We start from the raw sequence: 17,709 nt of genomic DNA, 5'->3' as shown, positions 1-17,709 counted from the left end.
ACGTAACTTTGTCTGTCGACCTTGCGGAACAAAGCTAGTACACGTTAGCGTTAGCCGTTGCCCGTTTATCGGCGCGCGGCACTCAAGACCAAACGTGTGACATTTCCAGCACATCGTGAATCTAACGTGATCCAAATCCAACGCATTTACATGAAGCGACTTTGAAAGGCGAGCGGGATGTGAAATAAAGGCAAAAACAGCTGACGATAAAGCGGAAGTTGCGTCTTGTTTACTTTAGCTTTAGCCGCGTCTCACAGCAACGCTAACTGTCATTTACTGAGCTCAGATTCACGATTAAAACTTAAATTCAGGTACAATTTAGATTTTATTTATTAAAAAAATAAGCTGTGATTGAGTGACGCATTTGGCCACGAACAGAACCGCTACAAAATGCGCTAAAGCTAACCAGTCTTGGGAAACTGGGGCCGGTCGAAACGTGGTTTTAGTGTCGTCAAAGTTTTATCCATTCCTCACGTAGCTTCATTTTAATATTTGTGTTATTTGTATGACAGAAAGAGGCAGAAATAATATGCAATGTTATGAAAAGTGTCGGTGTTTAAGATTCTTATTTATCGTCGCTGTATTTATGAAAATGCATTTAAATATCAAACCTTCTCATACGCACACACGTACAGTAAATTCTCACAAACAATACAAGAGTTCTTCAGCAAGCTCTTCATTTGGTACTCATAACAACTCATAATCATAACCACTGTTGACTTTAGATAAATGTATGATGTCATCTTTTAGTATTTCATTATGTATTCATTTATTTTGACCCAAAGTGAGTATTTGGATTCAGGCTTTTCACCGTCGACTTCAATAAATAATAAATACCTGGAACAATATTTGTTGGGCTCAATACATTTTCTGTACATTTTCTGGCAGAAAAGGTGTTGTAATTCTTTGTTATTTGAACATATTTGAGCTGAAGAGAGTCAAATAAGTAACTTTATGACTAATTAGATTCTACATACAGTGTTTTTCATTGCGATATGTATTTACTTTATACGTTTTTTGTTTTGTTTTTTACAATATTGTACATTTAGAAAAGGATTTATTTGGGATTTAAAGCTTTAGAGTTGCTGTGACATGGTTGTAAAATTGTCGTTTTTCTTCAAAATGTGATATTGTTTTTAGACTAAGTTAAAGGAGATGTATTAAGTTTATTTCCCAGGTGCTTGATATTGAATTAGAACATAAGTGGGTCATCATTTTACATTCTGTTTCCAGTAAACCGCAATATTAATCCAAAACAACTTGATAAAAGAAACAGGTCCATTCACTTCCTGTTCAAAACTGCAGAACTGTTAAGCCCCGCCTCTTCATAGCCTCTTTGTATTTGTGAAAAGTGGTTGTGTGACATTTTAGAACACTACAAGTGTCACTCAGAATCGTCCTTTTTTCAAATGATGATGACGTTAAGTCCAGGGGCGGGGATAGGGGGTAGGTGAAGACAAGAATTTTCCCTCGAGCCCCAGTTCCAGGACAAAACAGGATGAACTCAAAACACGCGGGAATCAATCCAAATCACACTTTGAGTACATAAATGATGAGGAAAGGCCATTGTAAAGGTGAAACAAACAGCAACATGAAACATACCGCACGTGACACATTTACTTAGAGTCAACACTTCCTTCCCGCCCCGCCCCGCCCCCCAGCGCAGGCACCGCCCCGTTCCTCTCGGCGGCTCCGGTTGCGACGGTCCTACTGGACGTTGAGGGTGCGCGCGGACACGCCGTGGTGCCAGTCCCTCAGCTCGTGGTACTTGGGCCCCACCAGCAGCCGGGTGGCGCTCTTGCTCTCTCTGTGGCCCACACAAAGGAACAGGAGAAGGACAACAACGCCGTTTAGAGAAGTACAAATACTGCAACACAGAGCCCTCCGTTCATATTGACACCGCAGATTTTCTAACTCTGCGCCCCCCCCCCCCCCGGAGGTCGCCCGCCCGCCCGCCCGTCCGTCCGGCTACTGCTTCGTTCTGATTGGTTCACAGCAGCAGCAGAACGAGCAGCAACAAAAATAATCACGTTTAGAAAAAAGCACAGGCGTCTTCACTGTACTTACTCAAAAGCCTCTGTGTGCGAGTTAAAACAAACTAAATAGTCGGAGAATGAGCCAGCGAACGTCGGCCATGTTTGTTTTGGTTCGTTTGGGGGCGCGGCACCTTCACCGGGCCGCTCTGTGATTGGTCGAGTGACGATCGGACGCAAGAGCCCGGCGAGAAGTGAGCTCGCAAATCTCACGAGAATTCCTCTTGGTGGCAAAGTTAATGACCACATGTAGCGTCTCCGATACGCTGAAAAAAATGCGCTAAATACGTCAAATTGTTGCCTTTAATTGGCTTTTTAATCGATAACTCGCAACGTTTTACTTAATCCGAGGTGTCAACAATAGTGGAGGGCACAGAAGAGATGTACGAAGACGCCATGCCACACACGAGCTGGACACACAACGCACGATGGGTTTGTCAAGTCCAAACTGTGCCACAAGTTAGTCCATTATTCCACCACCACAGCAACAACAACAACAACAACAGAACAACAACAACAACAACACACGAGCAGCCGACAGACTCGAATAGCGATCCAAGACTTTTAAACACTGCACTTTTATGAGGCACACTGATGCGGACACAACACAACAAAACGACAACTCAGGTCAACAACGCACAAGCTTCGACCACACGGACAGCCCGTCACCGCGGCGACGCCACGGCTTCACTTCACACACGTCAACACAGACAGATTCTCATTTTGGAATCTGTCGTTCACTGTGTATTTGGCAAACTGGTGGTAGGTCATGTGGTTAAAGGATGAAATGATTCACAACAAACGGCAGTCGTGAAAATGCAAACGTGGATTATCAGTGTTATTTTGAATCTGAGCTGTTCTGTCAGTGTCGTGTTGGTGTCAGTGTACGTGTCAGTGTCAGTGTAAGTGTCGGTGTAAATGTCGGTGTAAGTGTCGGTGTAAGTGTAAGTGTCAGTGTAAGTGTCAGTGTACGTGTCGGTGTCAGTGTCAGTGTACGTGTCAGTGTCGGTGTAAGTGTAAGTGTCAGTGTCAGTTTCAGTGTAAGTGTATGTGTATGTGTATGTGTCAGTGTCTGTGTCGGTGTCAGTGTCAGTGTACGTGTCAGTGTCAGTGTAAGTGTCGGTGTAAATGTCGGTGTAAGTGTCGGTGTAAGTGTAAGTGTAAGTGTCAGTGTAAGTGTATGTGTATGTGTCAGTGTCTGTGTCGGTGTCAGTGTCAGTGTACGTGTCAGTGTCAGTGTAAGTGTCGGTGTAAATGTCGGTGTAAGTGTCGGTGTAAGTGTAAGTGTAAGTGTCAGTGTAAGTGTACGTGTCAGTGTCTGTGTCGGTGTCAGTGTCAGTGTACGTGTCAGTGTCAGTGTAAGTGTCGGTGTAAATGTCGGTGTAAGTGTCGGTGTAAGTGTAAGTGTCAGTGTAAGTGTCAGTGTACGTGTCGGTGTCAGTGTCAGTGTACGTGTCAGTGTCGGTGTAAGTGTAAGTGTCAGTGTCAGTTTCAGTGTAAGTGTATGTGTATGTGTATGTGTCAGTGTCTGTGTCGGTGTCAGTGTCAGTGTACGTGTCAGTGTCAGTGTAAGTGTCGGTGTAAATGTCGGTGTAAGTGTCGGTGTAAGTGTAAGTGTAAGTGTCAGTGTAAGTGTATGTGTATGTGTCAGTGTCTGTGTCGGTGTCAGTGTCAGTGTACGTGTCAGTGTCAGTGTAAGTGTCGGTGTAAATGTCGGTGTAAGTGTCGGTGTAAGTGTAAGTGTAAGTGTCAGTGTAAGTGTACGTGTCAGTGTCTGTGTCGGTGTCAGTGTCAGTGTACGTGTCAGTGTCAGTGTAAGTGTCGGTGTAAATGTCGGTGTAAGTGTCGGTGTAAGTGTAAGTGTCAGTGTAAGTGTCAGTGTACGTGTCGGTGTCAGTGTCAGTGTACGTGTCAGTGTCAGTGTCGGTGTAAGTGTAAGTGTCAGTGTCAGTTTCAGTGTAAGTGTATGTGTATGTGTCAGTGTCTGTGTCGGTGTCAGTGTAAGTGTCAGTGTCAGTGTATGTGTATGTGTCAGTGTATGTGTCAGTGTCTGTGTAAGTGTAAGTGTCAGTGTCAGTGTAAGTGTATGTGTATGTGTCAGTGTCTGTGTCGGTGTCAGTGTCAGTGTACGTGTCAGTGTCAGTGTAAGTGTCGGTGTAAATGTCGGTGTAAGTGTCGGTGTAAGTGTAAGTGTCAGTGTCAGTGTAAGTGTATGTGTATGTGTCAGTGTCTGTGTCGGTGTCAGTGTCAGTGTACGTGTCAGTGTCAGTGTAAGTGTCGGTGTAAATGTCGGTGTAAGTGTCGGTGTAAGTGTAAGTGTAAGTGTCAGTGTAAGTGTACGTGTCAGTGTCTGTGTCGGTGTCAGTGTCAGTGTACGTGTCAGTGTCGGTGTAAGTGTGTCAGTGTCAGTGTAAGTGTCAGTGTACGTGTCAGTGTCTGTGTCGGTGTCAGTGTCAGTGTACGTGTCAGTGTCGGTGTAAGTGTATGTGTATGTGTAAGTGTAAGTGTCGGTGTAAGTGTCAGTGTAAGTGTCAGTGTAAGAGTCAGTGTAAGTGTAAGTGTCAGTGTAAGTGTAAGTGTAAGTGTCAGTGTCAGTGTAAGGGTCAGTGTCAGTGTCAGTGTAAGTGTCAGTGTAAGGGTCAGTGTCAGTGTCAGTGTAAGTGTAAGAGTCAGTGTCAGTGTCAGTGTCAGTGTCAGTGTAAGTGTAAGAGTCAGTGTCAGTGTCAGTGTAAGTGTCAGTGTCAGTGTAAGTGTAAGGGTCAGTGTCAGTGTCAGTGTAAGTGTCAGTGTAAGGGTCAGTGTCAGTGTCAGTGTCAGTGTCAGTGTCAGTGTAAGTGTAAGAGTCAGTGTCAGTGTCAGTGTCAGTGTCAGTGTCAGTGTCAGTGTAAGTGTAAGTGTAAGAGTCAGTGTCAGTGTCAGTGTCAGTGTAAGTGTCAGCGTCAGTGTCAGTGTCAGTGTCAGTGTCAGTGTAAGTGTAAGAGTCAGTGTCAGTGTCAGTGTCAGTGTCAGTGTAAGTGTAAGAGTCAGTGTCAGTGTCAGTGTAAGTGTAAGAGTCAGTGTCAGTGTCAGTGTCAGTGTCAGTGTAAGTGTAAGAGTCAGTGTCAGTGTCAGTGTAAGTGTCAGCGTCAGTGTCAGTGTGATAGAAAAAACACATAAGAGGAACTCACCTTGTCTTCTTGGCTGCCTCCGTCTCTTCAGGTTGAGCTTCAGGGGAAAAAACACACATTTATTATATATTTGGGCTGAACTGTAATACTGTCCACGGTACTTCAAGTGTATTGGCAGTTAGAATGTTAAATAAAGAATATGTATTTGTTTATTTGAAATGTGTGTGTTTAGACAAAGAAATGACATTCAGACTTTATTTGGAAATTGACACATTTAATAAACTTTGGACTAAATGGGACTTGACTGTTGGAATTGTTGGGAATTGTATCTTAATTTGTCATATTGTACCTTTGTGATTATTTGTCATGCTTCTGAAATGTGTTGAAAGTGTTCTCTGTGTTAATCAGCTCCGTGGTTATGATTGAGCACAAGAAACTTTATAAATCACCAAGTTAATAACACAGTTTGATTAGTTTTACGTTTCTTTTGAGGCTGAAAAGAACAACACGTAGCTGCTTAGCCTCCGACGTGCTTTTTAACACTTAATATTTACATTTTTCTAAATTTCTATGACAAAAATAAACGAGACATGAACTTGTGGAAGTGTTGCAGGACTGTGCGCTGTATCATTAAAACAACAGTGAAGGGAAACATTATTATGCCATTGTCACTAGGGAAAGATTATTATTATTATCAGTCACAATAAGATTAATGAATTAAGATGTAAAAATATTAATTGTGACTATTTTAGAAGCAAAATTAAGTGGTTTGAATTCAATTGGAACATTAAGTACTTTTTTATACAGCTGTTTTTGTCACATTTACTTTATTTTGTCATTTTAAGGGACGATATTTCACACAGTCTAATCGTAAATTGTGATGTTTTTCCATCACATTCCACATGGTGACGTGCCCGATTGAACGAGAAAGTGACTCTCCAATGGCAGTTTTATCAAAGATGTTAAAAACCATAGTGTTTTTCATCATTTCGCTGCGTTCACATTGTTCACATGACGGTGTGTGTGGTGATGCGCGGCAGAAGCTAACGCCCGGTGCTAATGGCCGGTGCTAACGGCCGGTGCCAAGGTGCCGAGGCCCCGGTGCCGAGGCCCCGGTGCCGAGGGCCCGGTGCCGAGGCCCCGGTGCCGAGGCCCCGGTGTAGTCACTCACGGTTCTCGGTGCCGGTGATCTGGGCCAGGATCTTGAAGGACCTGGACTGGGTGGTTCCCGTTCTCGGGCGCCAGTCTTCCGTGTCCTCCATGATGCGCTTGCGGCTGGCGTCGGCGTGGGTGGGCACGTGGTAGAAGTGGATGTCCGTTTCGACGATGTGTTTCCTGGGCGCGCTGCTCGACGGCACAAAGGAAGAGCGCGTCAGAACCACACTTTGACAAGAGTTTAACACACGGACAGAGACGGACAGAGAGGTCTTTATGTGGAGAAGATCCAGGGCTGCACAATATAGCACCACTTTATTCTTTTAACACTTTATAATAACCACATTTTGTAATTGCCTGAATAAAACATAAACATACGTTAAGTTAAAAAAGGAACAAAAACGTTTTTTATGAATGATTCAGACTGAGTAACCGCTTAATTAATACCCAAAATCCTTACGTTATTAAACAAGTTGTATATTATGAATTTGTTTTTTCATTTGTTCAGGTGTAGTTAATATAAAGTAGCTAAACCAAATATTTGTATTGCAATATCAGCAAATTAAATGCTATGCTATGCTATGTTATGCTATTCTGATCTATGCTATGCTATTCCATGTTATTCTGATCTATGCTATTCCATGCTATTCTGATCCATGCTATGCTATTCCATGCTATGCTATTCCATGCTATGCTGTGCTATGCTATGCTATGCTTTGCTATGTTATGTTATGTTATGCTATGCTATTCCATGCTATTCTGATCCATGCTATGCTATTCCATGCTATGCTATTCCATGCTATGCTGTGCTATGCTATGCTATGCTATGCTTTGCTATGTTATGTTATGCTATGCTATTCCATGCTATTCTGATCCATGCTATGCTATTCCATGCTATGCTATTCCATGCTATGCTGTGCTATGCTATGCTATGCTTTGCTATGTTATGTTATGTTATGCTATGCTATTCCATGCTATTCTGATCCATGCTATGCTATTCCATGCTATGCTATTCCATGCTATGCTGTGCTATGCTATGCTATGCTATGCTTTGCTATGTTATGTTATGCTATGCTATTCCATGCTATTCTGATCTATGCTATGCTATGCTTTTCCATGCTATGCTATGCTATTCCATGCTACTCTATGCCATACTATTCCATGCTATGCTATGCTATACTATGCTTTGCTATGTTATGTTATGTTATGCTATGCTATTCCATGCTATTCTGATCTATGCTATGCTATGCTATTCTTTGCTATGTTATGCTATGCTATGCTATGCTATGCTATGCTATTGTAATATTATATAATAATACAATAAAATGAAAGAATCAAGACTATATATAGTTATTACGTTTCTATAGCAGCAGGTGGAGCTAGAGACCAACACTTCCAGTCTTTCATATCAGTATTTATAAGCGGATTATCTTTTTGAATGTAGCATGAGGCCAATCAAAACACAGCAGTATATTTGAGAATTCGGTCGGCAAATCAATATTTTTGAAGTAGCAAATGAAATATGTGAATCGAGTGGTTATTGGATATCACGGCTCATATTGTGCAGCTCCCGTGACCAGCTCATGATGACGAGGGAGTTATGAACACGGCAGCGATGGTTTAACGTGAGAATGCTTTGATCAGGTGAATCACTCGTGTACCTGGGAGCCTGACGTTTTCTTTCAACCAAAATGAAAAAGAAAGAAAAAGAAGTGCAATTGAGGAAGATGCAACAGCCGACCAAACCCAAATCATGTAAATAAAACACTAAACTTACTTCAAAATACTCTGAGGTCCACTACAACGTGCAGCAAAGTGGGAAAAAAGGAAAATATTTGTGAATGAGATATATTTCTGTTAGATTTTAGAGGAAGAAAAAGGTTGGAAGCAAAACTCAAAATGTTCGTGCTTTGGTCAGCCAGTAGGTGGTGCTCTTTCACAGGCAGTCGACTACGTAACTCTGCAGGTTGTTCAAAATATATTCTAAATAGAGGTAACCGGAGGCAAAAGTGAAGCGAAATATGACATGATTTCAATGGAGAAAACGAAATTAACCTCAGAATATCACAAAATATTAAAATATATGGTTTTGTGAAAGTAAAACGCCTGTCAGCCTGGTTTAAACTATTAATTATTGGAGTTTACATTATTTGTGTATAATATTGTAGTTTATTCATAAAAAAGACATTGTAGACAAAAAAAAGAAAAAAAAAACTTGTAGAACTTGAAGTAATTGTCCAGGAAAACATAAAAAATAGGATTTTGCAGATAAAAAAACCACAAAGTATTTACTATATTCTCCATTTGCATGAAGAAATAATGTGAAAAATCATAGTAAATACCTTTAAACCTTGCTCTGATACCTTAAACAACAACGTAACACCTTTAAACCTTACTCACATGGATATGAGAGGTTTTACTTTAACAAAACCACATTGATTTTTCATATTTTGTGCTTAATCCATTTTTTTTTCAATTGAAATTACATTGTATTTCACTTCACTTTTGTCTCCGTTCCAGAATTCTGAATGTTTTGGTCCGTGGTGAAAAGTAACAAAGTAAAATGAATGTACTTAAGTACATTTCACAGTGGATACTTTTTACTTTACTACATTGGAGAGCAGATATCAAAAGTAAAAAGTACTTTCCATGCAGTTTGAGGCTTATTCTTTTAGCGATTTTGTGAAATATCTTTATAAATAAGATTCTGTTGCTTCTGTTGACCCAAAATCTGCACAATTCTTTATGAAAATCACTACATTTGACTCTAAACGTTCTCAAAATCTGTGTGAAATATGTTTTTACCGCAAAAGTATATTCTTTAACACGTTCTTCAAAGTGTTTACTTCAGAAGACTTTTTTGTCATTATTTGCTCATGTCTCGGCTTTTTTACTTAAATAACAAAAATACGAATTGTACAAAACAAATGCATGCGTGTTCCTGTTACGGCTGAAAATAAACGTGCACAAACTGAAAATATAACAAAGCAACACTCTGGGACATGTCAGGAGGGACTGACTTTACGACTGGACGAGCCGCTCCGGTCTGCAGAGGAGGGAAAGAAGGAGACAAAGAAGGAGACAAAGAAGGAGACAAAGACATTGTGGAGGAGATCGTCTGAATATCACATGTTTTTACACCAACAATGAAGCCGACTCATGCAAACATGCAAATATATGAACATGCACGATGCTCTGGTTAATGTAGGTAAAGTACCGTATTCTCCGGACTATAAGTTGCACCTTTTTTCATAGTTTTGGCCGGGTTGCGACTTATACTCCAGAGTGCTCTAGGCTTTAAGCGACGCAGAAGAAGAATCTGCACTTCCTCTCCCTCTGGAGTTTGTGGAGTTGTTTAGAAGTGACACAGAGGAAGAAGAATTCAATGGATTTAGTGATTTGGGGTAAAACTGATGCTTTGGTAAACTTGTTAGCATGTTCTTTATGCTATAGTTATCTGAATAACTGTTCATATGTTACGTTAACATACCAGACACTTACCACAGTTCTGTCTGTGCCTCATGTAGCTGAAGGTGTTAGCGTTAGCATACGTCATGTAGCTGAAGGTGTTAGCGTTAGCATACGTACACCTATTCACCATGTTCTCTCATCTGTGATTATTTTAAATTGCGTTTCAAGATGAAATGTCTGTTCTTGGTCTTGGATTTCATCAATTATATGTTTTTTCTTCTCTATTATGCATTTTTTGGCCGAGCGACTTATAATCCGGAAAATACGGTAAGTGTGTTGTCAAAACGTGATCCTACGTTCAGTCCAGTGTTGGGACAAATACTTTGAAATGTATTTAGTTACAGAACACTGAATACCTGCATCAGAATGTCAAGTATTTTGTCACATGGTCCAATCAGAGTACTGCATTCTGAATACTTTCACGCTTAGTTGTATTATATAATAGTGTAAAAACGTGACATAAGATCAAAATAGCTTTAAAGTGACGTATGACAGGTTTTTACGATTTTGCATTCGTCAAAATATGGTGATATAATTTTTTGGGGGGAATATCGCCCACTACTACTTGGTAATCCCGGTCAAGCCCTGTACAGGCCCCGCCCCCGAAGCCTCACTGCACTGGACACGCTGCCCCCCACTGGCCCTGCATGATTGACACACGCTAATGCTAATTATTACCGAAACATTTTACAGAACGCTAAGCTAGCATACTGCTGCTCCCGGCCCGAAAGAGAAAACCCTGTATTCGTCAGTGTGCTTTTGGGACGTCCCGCGGCCGCACTCACCCGTTGGCCAAAGCTCCGCCCTGGCTCTCCAGCAAGCCCCGCCTCTGCCCCATGGCCACCTCGCAGGCGTTCTCGGGCGAGTACAGGTGGATGGGCGTGTTGTAGACGGAGGGCTGCGGGGCGGAGGCGGAGCCGGCGGGCGTGAAGGCGGACGTGGGCGACGGGATGAACGGGGGGCTACCGTTGTCCCGGGGGGGGCGCGGGTACGGGGGGCCGCCGGCGGGGGGGCCGGGGGAGTGCTGCGGCGGGTGAGGCGGAGGGGGGAGGGGCTGAGTGAGCAGGGCCACGGGTCGGACGATGCTCGACGTGTCGTCCTGGATGGTGTGAAATAAAAGCATGCACACGTCACGCAAACATGTACTGACGCCTCTCTGACCCGCGTACTCCGGATATTTATACTTCGCTCACCTCGGGAGCAGGGAGGAGTCAGTACTTTTGAATATCATGCAACTAAACAATGATCAGTCTACGACGCGTCATAAGAGGAGACATTACAGGCAAACAAACACGTCTTAAAGGGGCTGTACGGATGAGCACTGTTAGCATGCTAGTTGTTGTTAGCTTTATCGCGAGGGCAAAACTCGCTCTGGACTCTGAAAGTTGTGAAAAGCACTTTTAAACTTGTCACGGTGAATAATTAGGGATGTGAGAGATATACGTGGAGCTGTAAAGAGTTTTTAAAGGAACTAGCTCTGATTTTCATGTTTTTAAGACAGTAAAAATCAGGTACAGCACCTTTAATATCAATAATATCAATCAATAACTGTCAATATCATTAATGTCGTCTATGTATGTGTAAGCAGCCCACTCTTTTTTACCTGCAACCAAATCTACCCTCGGGTACAAATAAAGTTACCTTTAATATGCTATTTTAAAATATTCCATCATTAAATTTGTATTTCTTCTCTAGTAATGGGCTAAACTCGTAAAATCCAACCATACATTCCATTAATCATCATTAGCAATACATCCTAAACCAATTATCAACCAATCCTCATGAAAATACAATTATTGAATGAATTGGTAAGCGTTTAAATTAATTATCCAGTTCATTAATAGGATAATCACATATAAATACTAAAGCTACCAAATTCATCGAAAATACACTTAGTTAAATGAATTAATCTGATATAAATTTGATTATAATAGTCATATCCTTAAATAAGAATCACAAAAAAAAAAGGCTCTCACAAACACTTTGGCACATTACGTTTTATCAACATTATTTTTCATATTTACATCAAAACACAATTCAATATTTATTTCACTTGCGATGTCTCCTCTTACCAGCACCGAACATTGATAGAGAAAGTCAAAATTGTGTTTTGTGCGTTTTATACAAATATAATAATCATAATAATAAATGTAATTTTGAGATTTCCTGTCATTTGCCCGGCTGGTTTATGGTTCCACTTTCTCCATCAAACGCCCTGGACCCAGCGCTGGCTTCACTCCACACACAGTCTTACCTTTGGTGCGACGGCCGGTGGTTTGGGACCGCTGGACGCCCTGGGGGGACACGAAAGAACAACAGTGTGAACGAAACGTCGTAAAACTGAATCTTCGGCAGAGATAAATGTGTCTGTAACCGACACCATGTGAGTCTCGTCCAGAGTCTGCTCAGATTTACGAGTCGCGTCGGGGGGAAAAGCTCGGCAGCCGTAAAAAAACGCAGAGATATGTTCGGGAGGTTTGCGAAGGACGGCGCTTGAGTTATGCGTAAAAGTCGTGAAAAATGATCGGTACAAAGAGTCCAGGCCCCGTCTAATCTACGAGCGGCTCGTGAAGTCGGTTAAGCTTCGTGCCCAGGGCGATTATACGTTCTCGTACGGCGAACATTTCATAACGGTGCATTTCTGTCGAGTTAATCGAGGTGTAATGTTGTTTTCGGACCCAAAACACATCTGGAGGAGCGGTTAGGTTTATCTATGAACGTCTTTTATGTTGTAATAATGTTATTCAAAGTTGTAGTTTGATTGTATTGTCCTGGATTTGAAGCGCCCCCTACAGGTCGGACCACTAACTGAACTAAAATGCAGTTAAGATAAATATGTTTTGTCCCAATTGTTGTCAAAAGTTTTACGATTTCACTTCCTGTTTGTGATTGATGACATCACACTAAGAAGTTACCCAAACACTGGTCCTAATGTCATAGTTATTTTTATTTGACAAATAAATATATATGTATAATGCAATATTTCAATCAAATATAAAATAAAACAACAACCGTACACAAACTATTACTGCCCTCAAACTGCTTTCAGACAACTTTTTAAAGCACTTTTTTGGGGCCCATTGGGGGCACTGCAGCCCGTTGCACATGGAGCCTGGCATATGTGCTATCCACTCAGCACCAGGGGACTTCTTGCATTATCAGGCCTTTTAATAACACAGCACAACACAACAAAACAGTTTAAATGGGGCTTAAACCATAGCTGTTGGCATTGACTGAACGTTTATGGACTGGATTACCATGACATCATACAGTTTATGCGTCTTGAGCTTGATGGAAAACAGAAATCCTGTAAAAAAAACAATATCTTTGCCTATTTTGACTATTTGTCCGGTTAGTATAAAGCTTTGTTGGCCTGGAAAGTTCCTTCAGAGTTGGCTAAATGAGTGGACGACGCAGCGTACACATGATGTAGGGGCTAAACAAACTGCGCGGTAATCGAAGAAGCGCAAATGTCGCGCGCTTCCCATTCCAGGAGGAGCAGAGGGCTCCACAGGGCCCCACGGAGGCTCAGGTCTGTCAGCCCGCTCACTCTGCAGGCTAAAAACACACGGGGAGATGAACAGTCTCTGCTAATTAGACTGATTGTTATTAAGGTATTGCATAATGAGTCTGCGCGTCTGAACCGCCCTGTCTGAAGCAGAGGCTGGTGTCGAGCGTGACGCAGTTTCAGAGATTGTGGATTATTATTTATGTTACCGAGATGTGCAAATGATCAAGGGCAGAAGAAAGACAGGGCATTTTACCAGATTTACAAAGCTCCAGAAGTGGATTTCAGCAACTAAATGGACAATAGTGGATCAAGCTTTATATTAATTAAGCTACAAATGTATTTTTGCATTCGCTATTATGCATTTTTTGACTTCTCGTCCGGAAAATACAAATACATATTATTTGTACAGCACTTTACAGAAGAAGAAGTCACAAAGTGCTTCTCAAAAACACAGAATTAAATAATTAAACACAAAACTTACAGTGAGCAATACACGTACAACAATATACAGTAAAATCAGTCCCTAAAGCAACTGTAACTACAAGGCCTGACCGTTAAAGCAACAGCAGAATGCAGTGACCGCAGGGGAAAGACTCAATTACGAGAGTAAAGTCGCACACTCCGGCTTCAAAGATAATCGTTTGATCATTAAATTAGTCCCAAATATTACAAAAATATCATGCAAAAGCTGTTTACAATTGCATTTTGTGTTTTTGCTTCGGTTCTCTTGCTGAGTATGAATAATTATCCAATCAGAAAGAAGATATGAGTAAAACCTGTGTCTGTGCGATCATTCCGAGCAAAAAACACTTCCTAATAAAGTGAAGGTGTGATTACATTTCTGCTCGATCGCCTCACACACCGTTCACTCTCAGCGAGCGTCACAAGCTGCCCGTGTCCAGCGTGGGGTCATTAGCGCTGAGTGTGTATGCTAGCTGACCGGGTGATGTCATTGGCCGGTGTGTTCGCCCGGGACAGTAAGCGCCGTGCCACAGTGCCACGATTGGAGGGACAGGTCCGGCTGAGTCAATGCGGGTTTGTTGAATTCACGTGTTTTATGAGCGAGTCGGGCGGTGCACAGAGGAGCGGGACGTTTTCGGGAGTTTGTGAACGGACTCGTCCCGCGCCGGACCGTGCAGAAGGGACACTGTGGGTCAGGAGCGGACACGTGTGAACGACAGCAACACAGGACCAAAGCAGGTCTAAATCAGGAATAAACTGGGCTCAAAACAGGACCAAATCCAGGTCTAGATTAGGACTAAACTGGGCTCAAAACAGGACCAAATCCAGGTCTAAATTAGGACTAAACTGGGCTCAAAACAGGACCAAATCCAGGTCTAAATTAGGACTAAACTGGGCTCAAAACAGGACCAAATCCAGGTCTAAATTAGGACTAAACTGGGCTCAAAACAGGACCAAATCCAGGTCTAAATTAGGACTAAACTGGGCTCAAAATAGCACCAAATTCAGGTCTAAATCAAGGCTAAACTGGGCTCAAAACAGGACCAAATCCAGGTCTAAATCAAGGCTAAACTGGGCTCAAAACAGGACCAAATCCAGGGCGTCTTTCTCTCTTTCTCCTTTCATTTTTTTAATTATTTAAACAAAAAATACGGTATTGTGTAAAACACAATCTCTGAAGTCGTTTAACTCCAGTAGGTGGCAGTAGATGCACTTTTTCATTTGGCTCCCGACCGCCGTTAAAAGTAACAACACAACCACCACTCGAGTATCACCTGACTGCTTTCTTGACCTCGTGATCTTTTCAGCTTAACTGCGTTCCACGTCGCCCGTTCCAAGACCCGCATCATTACCTCCTTTGTGGTTCCCATGGTTACACGTCAACAAACATGGCTGGCATGGCATACCTGGTTTCATGTCGTGAGCCTGTGGTTTGGACTTTAACCGCAACAGGAAGCAGGCACGTCAAATGAACTGCACCGGCGCAGAAATGTGACGGAAAAAGTCCAGGCCAACGCAATATATGAGATTATTGCATTTCAGCGTCGTGTGTAATGTAAATGTGAACATAACCACTGTATACTGTATAAAGTTAAAGGCGCGCACTTCTGAATGTCACACAGTATGGCATTAAAAGACACATTTTCTACATTTTTTGTACTGTTATTCACCTTAAAACATGCTCTTGTCTTGACTCAAGTTACGAGAACCTTTACTGACTAAAAACTAGAATAACTAACTAAAAATATATATATTTCTATCTGTTAGGTCATTAAAGTTACAGTAACAGTTACGACTCAATCCATTAAAAACAAAAAAAGGCCAAAATGCAGGTCCTTTTGAATAAATATATTAACCTGGGGATTATTATTACATTTACAATTTATAAAACATCGTTTGAGAGGGAATTTATGCTTCTGTTTACATTAGCTGCATGTGGATGTTAGCAACATTAGCATAGCAAGGATACAAGCGAGCAAGGAGACAAGCGAGCAAGGAGACAAGCGACGAGGAAGACAAGCGAGCAAGGAGACAAGCGAGCAAGGAGACAAGCGAGCAAGGAGACAAGCGACGAGGAAGACAAGCGAGCAAGGAGACAAGCGAGCAAGGAGACAAGCGAGCAAGGAGACAAGCGACGAGGAAGACAAGCGAGCAAGGAGACAAGCGAGCAAGGAGACAAGTGAGCAAGGAGACAAGTGAGCAAGGAGACAAGAGACAAGCGAGCAAGGAGACAAGCGAGCAAGGAGACAAGAGACAAGTGAGCAAGGAGACAAGTGAGCAAGGAGACAAGAGACAAGCGAGCAAGGAGACAAGCAAGCAAGGAGACAAGCGAGCAAGGAGACAAGCGAGGAAGGAGACAAGCGAGGAGGGAGACAAGCGAGCAAGGAGACAAGCGAGCAAGGAGACAAGTGAGCAAGGAGACAAGTGAGCAAGGAGACAAGAGACAAGCGAGCAAGGAGACAAGTGAGCAAGGAGACAAGAGACAAGTGAGCAAGGAGACAAGTGAGCAAGGAGACAAGAGACAAGCGAGCAAGGAGACAAGCAAGCAAGGAGACAAGCGAGCAAAGAGACAAGAGACAAGCGAGCAAGGGGACAAGCGAGCAAGGAGACAAGCGAGGAAGGAGACAAGCGAGGAGGGAGACAAGCGAGCAAGGAGACAAGCAAGCAAGGAGACAAGAGACAAGTGAGCAAGGAAACAAGTGACAACCGAGCAAGGAAACAAGAGACAAGCGAGCAAGGAGACAAGCGAGCAAAGGAGACAAGCGAGCAAGGAGACAAGCGAGCAAGGAGACAAGCGAGCAAGGAGACAAGTGAGCAAGGAGACAAGAGACAAGCGAGCAAGGAGACAAGCGAGCAAGGAGACAAGTGAGCAAAGAGACAAGAGACAAGCGAGCAAGGAGACAAGCGAGCAAGGAGACAAGCGAGCAAGGAGACAAGTGAGAAAGGAGACAAGGAGACAAGCGAGCAAGGAGACAAGCGAGCAAGGAGACAAGTGAGAAAGGAGACAAGAGACAAGCGAGCAAGGAGACAAGCGAGCAAGGAGACAAGCGAGCTAGGAGACAAGTGAGCAAGGAGACAAGAGACAAGCGAGCAAGGAGACAAGCGTGCGAGGAGACAAGCGAGTAAGGAGACAAGCGAGCGGGCGAGGAGACAAGCGGGCAAGGACGCAAGCGGGCAAGGACGCAAGCGGGCAAGGACGCAAGCGAGCGACGCCACCAGGCCAAGTGACAGGTCAGATCTGTGGAGAGGCGAAGGCGTGCGCAGTGAGAACGCCTGTTTCTCGAGGTGCTTTTCCAAAACCGTAATTGAATCATTGCGAGATAGAGGTGAGTTTAATGCCGCGCTGTGGAACCTTCCAGACAGAGCAGCAGCATCTCCACGAGACGAGCCACACGCAAACATTTCAACTGTAAAGACTTCATGTCCCAGGAGAGTAAATATGTTCCACTTTTACAACAAACGCCGCTGACATAAAACAGGACGTTTTCACTCAATCCAAACGTTCAGCAGCTGTAAAAAAAGACTTTTACAAAATCGTTCAAAGACAAAGACGACGTTGTTTGCACGAGTCGCGGCGCAAAGAGCTTTTTCATTGCGTCCGTAAAACAGGCGACGCCCGGACGCATGTTGTCTTTGGAGATCTGATTTCAGGTTTAAAGCGACGTTTAAAAGTGGTTTGAAAGTCGGCGAGGGAAAAGAATAAAGTGTACGAGGGAAAAGAGGAGACGGGACTGTGTAGGAACTATGGCTGCAGGTTACCGTATTTTCCGGACTATAAGTTGAACCTTTTTGCATAGTTTTGGCCGCGGTGCAACTTGTATGTGATATTGTTCATTATTTTCACACGGACGACCACAAGAGGGCGCTCTAGGCTCTAAGCGACGCAGAAGAAGAATCTGCACTTCCTCTTCCTCTTGAGTTTGTGGAGTTGTTTAGAAGTGACACAGAGGAAGAAGAATTCAGTGGATTT

At 42.9% G+C, this 17,709-nt stretch overlaps 1 protein-coding gene across 1 annotated transcript in view; it reads right to left on the bottom strand.

Moving 5' to 3' along the window:
- Nucleotides 1–17,709, bottom strand: part of LOC140346833 (PDZ and LIM domain protein 5-like) — an 84,679-nt gene that overhangs the window by 27,242 nt on the left and 39,728 nt on the right. Inside the window, exons 4-11 of the mRNA XM_072433047.1 lie at nt 12,021–12,060; nt 11,360–11,369; nt 10,552–10,954; nt 8,073–8,093; nt 7,957–7,974; nt 6,312–6,484; nt 5,201–5,237; nt 1,712–1,807 (exon numbers count right to left, since the gene is read on the bottom strand). Coding sequence (XP_072289148.1) covers nt 1,712–1,807; nt 5,201–5,237; nt 6,312–6,484; nt 7,957–7,974; nt 8,073–8,093; nt 10,552–10,954; nt 11,360–11,369; nt 12,021–12,060 — 798 coding nt within the window. The remainder of the gene's footprint in view (nt 1–1,711; nt 1,808–5,200; nt 5,238–6,311; nt 6,485–7,956; nt 7,975–8,072; nt 8,094–10,551; nt 10,955–11,359; nt 11,370–12,020; nt 12,061–17,709) is intronic.

Source organism: Eucyclogobius newberryi, unplaced genomic scaffold, assembly GCF_026437365.1.
Source record: "Eucyclogobius newberryi isolate DKJ021-1_F unplaced genomic scaffold, fEucNew1.0.hap1 SCAF_6, whole genome shotgun sequence".
Taxonomy (NCBI): Eukaryota; Metazoa; Chordata; class Actinopteri; order Gobiiformes; family Gobiidae; genus Eucyclogobius; species Eucyclogobius newberryi.
This window is presented reverse-complemented; position numbering and strand designations above follow the sequence as displayed.